This window comes from Sitodiplosis mosellana, unplaced genomic scaffold (genome assembly GCF_009176505.1).
Source record: "Sitodiplosis mosellana isolate CC-2019 unplaced genomic scaffold, AAFC_SMos_1.0 Smas_scaffold_6191, whole genome shotgun sequence".
Taxonomy (NCBI): Eukaryota; Metazoa; Arthropoda; class Insecta; order Diptera; family Cecidomyiidae; genus Sitodiplosis; species Sitodiplosis mosellana.
In genome coordinates, this window is record NW_022601432.1 from 147,673 (window position 1) to 157,983 (window position 10,311).

The 10,311-nt window shown below is 35.3% G+C and overlaps 3 protein-coding genes across 5 annotated transcripts; 2 read left to right on the forward strand and 1 right to left on the reverse strand.

Annotated features, from left to right (window-relative positions):
• Positions 1-2,576: 2,576 nt before the first annotated feature.
• Positions 2,577-4,491, forward strand: LOC129576492 (uncharacterized). The gene is made up of 3 exons (XM_055461697.1): positions 2,577-2,935; positions 3,225-3,350; positions 3,521-4,491. The coding sequence occupies exons 1-3, from the start codon at positions 2,866-2,868 to the stop codon at positions 4,141-4,143; spliced, it is 819 nt and encodes a 272-aa protein (XP_055317672.1). The 5' UTR covers positions 2,577-2,865; the 3' UTR covers positions 4,144-4,491.
• Positions 4,492-4,779: 288 nt separating this feature from the next.
• LOC129576491 (hepatoma-derived growth factor-related protein 2-like) lies at positions 4,780-8,949 on the reverse strand. 3 transcript variants are annotated; one of them, XM_055461695.1, is made up of 11 exons: positions 8,072-8,522; positions 7,831-7,978; positions 7,400-7,458; positions 6,968-7,121; positions 6,622-6,894; positions 6,321-6,484; positions 6,159-6,255; positions 6,057-6,087; positions 5,649-5,968; positions 5,402-5,531; positions 4,780-5,285 (listed from the first exon to the last, which is right to left on the reverse strand). In XM_055461695.1, exons 2-11 carry the CDS (start codon positions 7,906-7,908, stop codon positions 5,242-5,244), a joined length of 1,350 nt encoding a protein of 449 aa, XP_055317670.1. In that variant the 5' UTR covers positions 7,909-7,978; positions 8,072-8,522; the 3' UTR covers positions 4,780-5,241. The 3 variants fall into 3 exon arrangements, with proteins under 3 accessions (XP_055317670.1, XP_055317671.1, XP_055317669.1); XM_055461696.1 differs by having other exon boundaries at positions 5,649-5,965; positions 8,072-8,490; XM_055461694.1 differs by having other exon boundaries at positions 7,831-8,949.
• A 330-nt stretch (positions 8,950-9,279) lies between these two features.
• On the forward strand, positions 9,280-10,135 carry LOC129576496 (translation machinery-associated protein 7-like). Its single transcript, XM_055461699.1, has 2 exons — positions 9,280-9,431; positions 9,658-10,135. Exon 2 carries the CDS (start codon positions 9,702-9,704, stop codon positions 9,894-9,896), a length of 195 nt encoding a protein of 64 aa, XP_055317674.1. The 5' UTR covers positions 9,280-9,431; positions 9,658-9,701; the 3' UTR covers positions 9,897-10,135.
• The last annotated feature ends 176 nt before the right edge of the window (positions 10,136-10,311 follow it).

Genomic DNA, 10,311 nt, shown 5'->3' on the forward strand with positions numbered 1-10,311 from the left:
TTTCGACATCGCAAAAAACGAGAAATTCACTTTTAGCAGTCCACAAAACGAAGCGTATCTCAAACACTAATGAATATTTTGACGTGTAATTTGGCAGGGATGTCAAAGACAGTCCTACCAACCTAAAAATAAAAGGATTTTTTCAAATTCCCCAGCGCGCTAAATTTTAAATGCAATGTCACCTTACTTTTTGGACACAGTATTATATATTGAAAATTGAAATCTATCGAAGAAAAAAAAAGTTAAAGAAAACAAAAATCACCTAAAAATTTATAAATTTACTTGTTGTATAGTTTAGTCATATATCTATAACTAAAAATTTTATTCTTTGTTTCGAAATCAAAAATGCGTTGTTCGACATCAGGCAACAAAATATCGAAAGGAAAAAATTATTATCATTCTAATCATTATATGAAGTTCATTTTAAATCAAATCTATTTGAGATATTTGCAGCTAAAGCAAAATTTCAATATAAACCAAACGAAAACCAAAATCAAGTCTATTGAGAAAAAAAAGAAAATCATTCGATAAAGAAAATGTATTAAAAAAAATCAATTTACTGGATAAAGCAATAAAGTGAAAGAAAAATTCATGAACAATTGAAGCGTATTTAATTTTACACCGGTCGAAAGAAAAAAGAGTGTGTTGATCTCACTTCATTTGCAAAATGGCAACAGTTGAATGCGAGCGGAAAAAATGGTTTTATTATTCGCGCCGGGTAAGTCGAATCGAGTGTGTCACTAGGTTTTTTTCTTCTTCTCTTTTCTCACTCTCTCTCTCTCTCTCTCTTTCTCTCCGTTTTTCTTTTTTCGGAAGCAACGAAATCGAATGCAAATAGAAATGTAGTCGGATCAATAAACCGATTTTATATTTTGGCGTATTTACTGCTTAATTTATTTGTTTGACACACCGTGCTTCTCTTTCGCATTATTTTCCATTCGTTTCACTTTTTCTTTTTTCCGTCTCATTTGCTCGATCTTGTCGCCCGATTCGATCATCTTGAGCCGAAAATTGACGACCGAACGAGAGAAAAAAAAAGACAGGAGAGAAAGAAAAAAAAACTGTTCAAATTTAAATGAATTCAAAAGTGAAATTATATTTATTGATTTCGACGAATTCGGCGAACAAACTCATGAATAATCGGATGGCAACCGCTATACAAACAATTACCCTTTCATTTCAATCGCTACGACGACGCACTATATTTTTTGTTTATCTTTCGCTTTTTTTCTGGCCACTTTCTTCGTTGTTCATCTTTTCCAATTTTCGACGATGTGACCGTGCGTCATACAAAACAAATTCGTAATGGTGTTTATTTTTTTGTTGTTGTTCATTATTTAAACAAAACATGCGGCTATTTTCTTGAGAAAAAAAAACAACCAATATTTGCCTGTTCAAATCTACGCATTCAGAATATTTTGAAGGGAAAAAAAACCGAAGAATTTTTTAAATAAACAAAATCTTCGATTTTCTTCATGTTTTTTTTTGTTCTTCGTCAACATGCTTTACGATCGTAAAACACGTTGCGTTCATAAAAAGCGGCTTTCATAGTAATTGCACGAATTGATTGCATTGATTAACGATCCCATTACAATCATTTATATTTTTATCACTTCCCGAACTTCGCTGTACGATAGCAATGAACAAGCATCTTTGACATATCATCTAAAAGAAGAAATAGAATGCATTACAAATGAAGGGAAACCTTCGATACAAAAGAATGAATCACATTCAAAAGAATATTCGATGAATTTATATCTCAGACAGAGATATTACCTTAAGGCTTTCTCCGTTCATCTTTAACACATACACAGACATATAGAGAGAGAACAATTGATCGTGATTTGAAAGCGTTCGTTGTTAAGTCTTGTGCAATTTGCATATATGCATGTCGCATGTTGTTTTTTTTTATCTTCTGCATACATGAAAATTAGAGTGGGATGGCTTGAGGATGAGGTAAGAGAACGTCGGATATTTTCGCACATATACTCTTGGAATTGTTGTTGTCGTCGTGGTTGTCGTCGTCGTTGTCGTCGTCGTCGTCGAGTTTATGTGATGATTCCGCATTGAAAAGTCATTGCCAAAGTAGACGCAAGATCCGAGCGCATAATTTATAGCGGCTCCATACAAACGCGACAAAGAGAGAGAAGAAATCGAAGAAATATATGCCATTAATATTGACTTTGGTAGGCATGTTTATGTCTCTGTGTATGTGTGTTGACTGAATCGAAGGCCTCTTAACATCTTCTGCTGGTGAAATGTTGAATGTGCATGGGCGCGTTGCATTCACCACAACACTAAAGCCATTGGATGCTCAATAGATCAATCCAATAAAGAAAGCAAATCAGAAAAGAGAGACAGAGAGAAATACAACGCGAACAACGATAACAAAAAAGAAAATAAATATATATTTGAAGAAAAAAAATGGAAAGGTTTGTGTTGGCTCGATCGATCGATCGTTCGATTGATCACGGCGCAACACACAGCCGACCGTCGACGAAAGTGTGAAAGAGATGCACAATGGCAAATGCGCCATGTATTGATATTATAAAATACTTGAGCGGTTCACATAATATCTTCATTTGTCAGTACAGGCCATTAGTGAAAGATTATAACGAGATTGGTTTTGTTAATGCACGACACTCTCTGACTTCAGTAAGTTATGAAGCTCGGATTCTGTTGAAACGTTTCCCATACACTCTTGTGCAAGATAATTTCTTTTTCACGTAAATTTGAAAAAAACCTTTGCGGTGACAAACGGAAAATCCATTGCAATTTTTTTTAATTTCATTCGAAAATATTGTTCTTCAAAAAAATCAATTGAAAACTATTCATAAAGAAACGTTCAAAAAATAAACCAAAATCATGAAGAAAATTCTGGTTACGATCTTAGTGACGAACGTGGTTGCGTTATGTATGTCAGCCAGTTTAATCGGTAAGTGTGTGCAGGTCTCGGTGTGCAAGTAAATCCGTTACAATTGCAAATTCAGAATTGGATAGCATAACAGGACTTATTTTTCTCTCTTCTTCGTCTTCTCTACACCATCTGTTGTTTCGTTAAAATGGATAGAATGAGTATGATTCAGTACAGCATACTCGTTTTTCATTCGTTCTGAAGTAGAATAGAGGAAAAAAAAACACAAATAATGTTGGACAATGTATGTGCGTGTGTTTTCTTTAAATTGTAATTAATGTGTGTGAATTATTGATTTGATTGTTATTAGATTATATATCCGGTTCGGAGGAAGGGCGTCAAAGTGATGCTGGTTCACGGAATTGTATTTGCAAAGATTTGTCGTGCATTTGTTGCTTAGATTTCAACATCTCGTTTATTGATCTCGGTGGACCAGGTGAGAAACGTTGGAATTTTATGAAAGAAAATTTAGAAAAATTACACCAAATTGTGGAAGACTTTTTTTTTCCCTAAAGATTTTCTTCTGAATAATTTTTTTTTGTTTTGAATTAATCGCAATTGAAAGACAAAAATTCGAAATAAAATGTGTGTTCATTTCATTCAAAGGATGTGTACGATTGAATTATCTGTCACCGGAGGAGGGAATTGCCATAAATGTGTCATATGGTGAGAGTCTTCTTCATAATGAAGTAGTCAAAGGGCCAGATCCTCCACCAACCTGTTTGAACATCTTTGCACAATTGGCACAGATGTGTGCACGTTTCAAGGGATTGATGCCAACCGATGATGGTCTAAAAGGTTGTGTGAGCTTGGAACCAATGTTGCTGGGCGAAGCACAGCTTGACTTACCGATCGGTTGTTTCCGGATGTCACCCCGTGGCATGGAAATTATCCAATCGCCCAACGAAATTATTGACGAACAAAAGCCACAAGAGTCGGACAAACTGGATAATGGAAACAGTACGAGCGAAGATAGTGAAGGGCCCGATTCGTTGGCTGGATACACGGCTGCCGATATTTTAGCGGTGGTAAATGAATCGGCTGAACAGGGCATTGCATTGATTACCAATTGGCTTGGTATTGCACCAAATGCAACCGATGAGGCTGCACCTGAAGCGAACAACGTCTCACCACCAGCCCAATCACAATATCCAACCGAAACCAATCATTATTCGTCTGGTTCCAACAACGGCGGCCATGTTGTTTTTGGCTCAAAAACAGTCTCATAAATGAACCCAAACCTCTATTATCTTTTGTTTTTTTTTTCTAAATAATTCCAATTCCCACTTTATTTATTCTTAATTTATGTCAAGCCGACGCAAGTTGAAAGTAATTGAACAGAAAAAAAACCTATAATGAAAGACGCTAAATTCATACATGTGACAATTGCAGGCGAAAAGAAAAGCGGGATCGGTGATTGATTGTACGCAAATTGGAGAATATTTATTTATTTATTCTATTTTTATTAATTTTATTTATGTACGATCTCGCTTCATTTTTTTTCGGAAAAAATCGTATATATTTTTTATGCAATTATTTTGCGATGTGTCACTTCATTTGATTTCTTTATCGATTTTTTGTTGAATTTTTTATTTTCGTTTTTTTTGGCAGATTTTCTTTCTTTTTATTTTTATTCTTACGAGAAAAATTACAAAAAAAAGAAGAATGTTATTTAGAATTAAAAATACGTGTGTTTTTTTTTTTCAAAAAAGAAATAAAATAAAGCTGAATTACAACAACAGAATTGATTTGTGTATTGTATTGCTTTTTGTGATTTTGGTTTTTTCCTGTTGGAATAATAACATCGAAGAAAAAAAAAAGTTTGTTGCATACTATATTCTATATAAGAAAAAATGTATCGATTCGATTTGACTTGTGTTTTTTTTTTTTTTTTTGATTTCATATACATATTTTGTTGAACGTGTTGTTTTTTTCTTCTCTAATGTTGGTTGAACATGTTATCGATATTCATGCTGATCATTTGTAAAATGAAGGAAATAATGAAATATTCCTTATTGGAACGAACGAATGCGCTCGAGCTACTAAACCTACATGTCGTTTGTGTGTGTATGTGTGTGTATTTATTTGTGGCTTGTGGTGTGAGAGAGATAGGTAAATATTACATAAGTCCATTCATATATATATATTGATGAAATTGTTACTGCTGTTTTCATAAACTTTAATTCTTAATTAGGTAAGTGTTTCGGCGCTAAGTGCTATGTTACTTTCTTCAACTTCAATCACGATCCATTGGCAAAACGCATTGTTTCAGGAATTCACTTCATTATATTACGCCTGGAAGATCTCGCTTTCCAGCAGCAAACAATTTAAACTCTAATACTGTTCTTCACTTCGATGCTCTGATTCACCGCTGAAAACAACAATGAAAAGAAAAAAGAAAACATTAAAGGCATGAACAATTCATTTCGATTCAGTTCAACTATTGAATGAAACAAATTTGTTGGGTTTTTTTCTTCTCCATTTTACCTGGCTGAACGTCCTCCGTCAATGTAATCAATTCTTCATGAGTGAGCGATTTGGTTTGTTCCTTGAAACTTTGCACTTCATCGGTAAACCCTTGCCAGAACGACAAATGAGGCGGGAACGAAAAGAGTTTCTATAGAAAAAAACACGACATTTGGTTGTTACTTTCTCTCAACCTAACCACATTTCTGTTCATCATCTTCTCTTTATTAGTTTGTGTTGCAGTAAAACACGCCCAATTGAAACTTACTTTGAAATTTTTGTAGATGATTTCAGCCAATTTGCGAATTTTCGTGGCTTTATCATTGAATTCGATACGCTGTTCATCGGTGAAGTTCCACTCTTTTGTATTGCCTACATATCGACGCAAACGCTTAATCGTTTCGGCCACTTGTGGATTTTTCTTGAGCATTAATGCGGTCACCTCCAAATTCTTGTACTTTTCCAATACGGAAATGCATCGGCTTGTATCGGCCGATGATAACTGCAAACTTGACTTGATATCCACATCATATTGCAATAGATTCACTTCGTTCATGATAATTTGTGATACTTTGATCTCGCCATCTTCTGAATCACATGGGAATTAATCGATGTTCAATTAAATTGTATTGTGTGATTTCAGAGATCTCTTAATTCTAAATTGTTCAATACTTACGGCTTTCAGCTGATGTGCTGATTTCGTCGGCCTGATGATAGAACAAAATGAAATCGGTATAAAATTAATGATTCTACAACAGAAACAGAATTAATTACATACCTTTCGCTGAATTTTTGCAATGGGTGTCTGGCTTTCTGATGGCCGTTTTCGTTTAACCGGAACTTGTGGCGATTCTTCGAATTCGTCATGGAGGTACCTTGATTGATAAAGAAAAACGACAGATTTAATACATTGCTCATATTTTCCGAATGAAATACGTACTTTGTTTTCTTGATCACACGACCGCTTCGACTTGATTTGGCCTCAGATTTGGGCTCAGCTTTGGGCGTTTCCTTGGCAACAACAGGTGTAACATTCAATTCTGGCTCTGGCTTAGCAACTGGCTCTGGTTTGACTGTTTCTGGTTTTACTGGGACTGCAACTTCCTGCAATGCAAATAGTCTCTCATTGATAAACAAAAATAGTCGATGGGTTTCAAAAACAACGTGCCGAACAGAAATATGCGTACAAAGTGTAAATTGGCTTGAAACAAAAGCAAAAAAAATGAAACTCTACGGCTTACCTCAACCGCTTCGGATGCAACTTCGTTGTCATTGGCAGTGTCAACGCCTTCATCTTTATCATCTGATTCAGGCTCTTGTTCCGGTTCTGGTTCTGGTTCTTGTTCGACAGGATCGGGCTCGGGCTCGGCCTCAGCCTCTTCAGCTTCGCCTTCATCATTGTCATCTTCAATCTGTGATTCATCAATCTTTGTACTGTTTCCACCGAATCCGGTCGTGTCGAGTGTGCTGTTCAATGTGTTGTCAAATGTTGCATTCGATTTATCCAATGGAATCTGAAAAGAATTTTATTCGCAATGTTGAATAACGTTTTTTTTTTCAAAGTCATTGAATGTATATTTTATGTACCTCGTATGAATTTGGTGCTGGGTCATTGCCACGCAACGCATCTTCAATCTGATCAATGGCCGCTTTGAAATCCTGTTTCTTCATCGAACTGCTGGTGGCGAGTTTTTGTTTGGTTTTTTCATACAATGACACGTCTTTAGCTTGAACATTACCACTGTGTGAATGAGAACAATCAATGTAATCATAAGAGTCCAGCACAAAAATGTTTAAAACAATGCGATACGGATATAAACTATGGAAGAACTGTGAGAGATTATCGCATGGAGTTGATTGGCTAAAATGATTCCATCGGCAGACTCTCGAGATTAATTTTTGGATTATGTTGTAAACAGCAATGAAACTCAGTACTCAATAATTTCAATGCTAAATTCTCCGAAAGAATTTCAATAATCCGCTGAATTGAAAACAATAATGAATGATTGTTTTACTTACGTCTCTCCAGTTCCATAGAAGTAAACACTGTACTTTTTGGATTTTGTAATATCGACGATCTGCGAAAAAGAAATGACAACTCAATTGATTCCATGTTTTCATTTGCATGAAATTTAATATCCACTGTTTTTGCTTCATGTTACTTCAATGCACACATTAAAATATGAAATTGACGAAAAAAAAGTTTACATGAGTATTTTGTCGCGTGAACCAAGCAAAAACTATTTGGTTTCACCTGAAAAAAGCAGTAAAACCGCTCATTCAAAAATACGTAAATTCAAAGAATTTTTTTCGTGTGTGGCAGTTTGAAGCAAAAGACTAAACAAATGTGTTTTTTTCATCAGTGCATAACAATAGTAATAATAACAAATGGCTTTGGCACGACGACGACGACGACGGCAGCGACAAGAGAAAAAAGTGTCGACACTTACTTTAGCTGGCCAAGCCGGGTATCCTTTGACTTTGGCAAACACCAAATCGCCAACATTGAATGAGTCCTTTTTGCCCATGTTGCACGTCGTTTTTTTTTTCTTTTCACAATCGTTTTTTCACAATCAAGCACCGACAACGCACAAATTTCTAACCAACAAAAAAAAAATTGGTTAAAGCTGTTTCGGTAATACGACCAAAAGAAGCGCACCGACAAAAAAAAAGAACTGTGTTTTTTTGTACCGAATGGTGTGATTTGCTAAGTTTCTACTTCATTTGAAGACGAGGCGAGCGAGAGAAAAAAACACTTTACCGAATACACTGACGAAATAAAATGCATAAATTGAATATGTAGAGAGCAAAAAAAAGCGGCACGATCGTCTGTTGTGTATATGTGTGTGCGGTAATGATTCCAGATGTCAGCTCTGGCATATGACACAATCAAAAAGCAATTGAATTGCGATGCACAACTATTTTCAATTCGATTCGAAGCAATTTCCGTTTATCACACACAAAAATCACCAGCGTTTGAATTGTGTTGTGTCAAGATTTCGGCAGATAAAATCAGAAGAATTTCTTTTAAATTCGCAGTGACTTTTCTGAATATCGGTAGACACAAAAAACGCGCTATCACACCAATGCATCGAATAACAAATAGAACGTACGCAGTGATGTGTTGGTGTGTGTGACATTTGTGACAATGATGCAAAGGCTCAGTCGAAGTGGTCCACACGTTGAAACGAAATACAGCGGTTTGACAGCAGTCAACACCGTATTTACGTATGTTGACTATGTGCGTTGGGTTCAATAATAATTTTCGAGTTTAAATTGATTCGAAAAAAAAAATAATTAAAAACTGTTCAGCGAAGAAATACATATTTATTTTGTTCATTGTCATTGACCAACATTTTGTCAGATGCCATTAAATTCGTTTTACAAAACAATTGTCACATCAAAAAGATCCGATTCATGACCGATTGTTAAATTGTTTACAAACTGCTTTTCCTGCATTAAATATCCAAATGAAAACACATGAACTGTTATAAATGACTGTTGCCGTTAACAAAATTCAATGTGATATGCTCATTGAACCCAAGTAAATCAGAGGATCTTCAGACTTTGCTCTGTCTTTTCCTTTTTAAGTAAAAAGTTGTTGGAATAAATAGAATCATCGTATGAAAATGTCATGATTTCATAACGAAATGAATCACATTGCTCCAATACTATTTAAGTCAAACTTAAATTAAAATAGCTTTGTCTGGAACTTGATTAGATTTTTCAATCTCAACTGCAGACACTTTTTCACACTTTTTCGGAAAAAAAATACATCAAAATATGTCGCAATCTTGCATTAGAAAAACCAAAAACAATTTATACGTAGAAGCTGTGGCGCTAAAATGTCGGTAATAATGCATCCATTGCCAGATGAAACGCATTCATTCGGAGCATTTGATAGGCATGACAATTTGGTTGACACTTTATGCGTGCTCAACAACTGGTCCGATATGCGAATGCTCGCATATATACCATGACAAACGTACAAAAAAAAACAGAACATCGCACTGAGAGCAAAAATCGCACCGATCCACGCTAACTAAACGAGGTACGTATATTGATAAATTGCTATTTGTTATTTTCATTGTGTATTCTGATAATAATTTCTTTGTGTTTCGGTTGCCGTTTTGTTTTCAATAAGCAAACAATCATTCTCAATATTTTCATGTAGATAATAGACATCGGAATAAGCAAAATTAATTTAAAAAGAAAAATAAAGTCTCAAACAGTCACATTGTTCGGCGTGCACATTTTAAATTCTTCCTATTTTCTAGGTATTGAGATTTAGTGGGCGTAAAATTCATAAAAACTTAAAACGATGTCTGGCCGTGAAGGAGGTAAAAAGAAGCCATTGAAGGCACCAAAGAAAGAAGGCAAGGAATTGTCCGAGGAAGACAAGGAATTCAAGGCAAAGCAACAAGCAGATAAAAAGGCTTTAGAAGCATTGAAAACGAAGGCTGGCCAAAAGGGCCCGTTGACTGGTGGCGGCATTAAGAAATCGGGCAAAAAATAAAGACCAGGAGAATTATCATCAACAATCAAATCCACTCACACCAAATATTCGTAATTTTCAAACCGCACCATAAATTTCATTTCAACACCTCGAATAAATTTCGCATTCGTTTTGTAAAACTGGATTAAATGCATTACACGTATGGCAACAACGGTTATTTTGTGTTCACACATGAACAAAATGCATTTATTTGAAACGAAATTTATGAAAATAAAGTACAATTTCTAAAAAAAAAAGAAGCTCGTCTTTGTTCAATTACTTCATTTTATCGTTGTTGTTCAGAGATCGGTCGGTTTTTGGCATTGCTGTTGACACTCTTCAGATGCCCGCGCAGGCTGTTCGGTGAATGAAATTGATCGTTTACATAAATTTGATGGCGAACTGGTGATGATTCAACGGCCGATTTGGTTTCATC

Coding starts and splice junctions, on each gene's coding strand:
- LOC129576492 (XM_055461697.1), top strand. CDS start 2,866: ATGAAGAAAATTCTGGTTACGATCTTAGTGACGAACGTGGTTGCGTTA. Junction 2,936..3,224: donor TATGTCAGCCAGTTTAATCG/GTAAGTGTGTGC, acceptor GATTGTTATTAG/ATTATATATCCGGTTCGGAG. Junction 3,351..3,520: donor TATTGATCTCGGTGGACCAG/GTGAGAAACGTT, acceptor TTTCATTCAAAG/GATGTGTACGATTGAATTAT.
- LOC129576491 (XM_055461694.1), bottom strand. CDS start 7,908: ATGGGCAAAAAGGACTCATTCAATGTTGGCGATTTGGTGTTTGCCAAA. Junction 7,459..7,830: donor ACCCGGCTTGGCCAGCTAAA/GTAAGTGTCGAC, acceptor TCTTTTTCGCAG/ATCGTCGATATTACAAAATC. Junction 6,485..6,621: donor TTGCATCCGAAGCGGTTGAG/GTAAGCCGTAGA, acceptor TTTGCATTGCAG/GAAGTTGCAGTCCCAGTAAA.
- LOC129576496 (XM_055461699.1), top strand. CDS start 9,702: ATGTCTGGCCGTGAAGGAGGTAAAAAGAAGCCATTGAAGGCACCAAAG.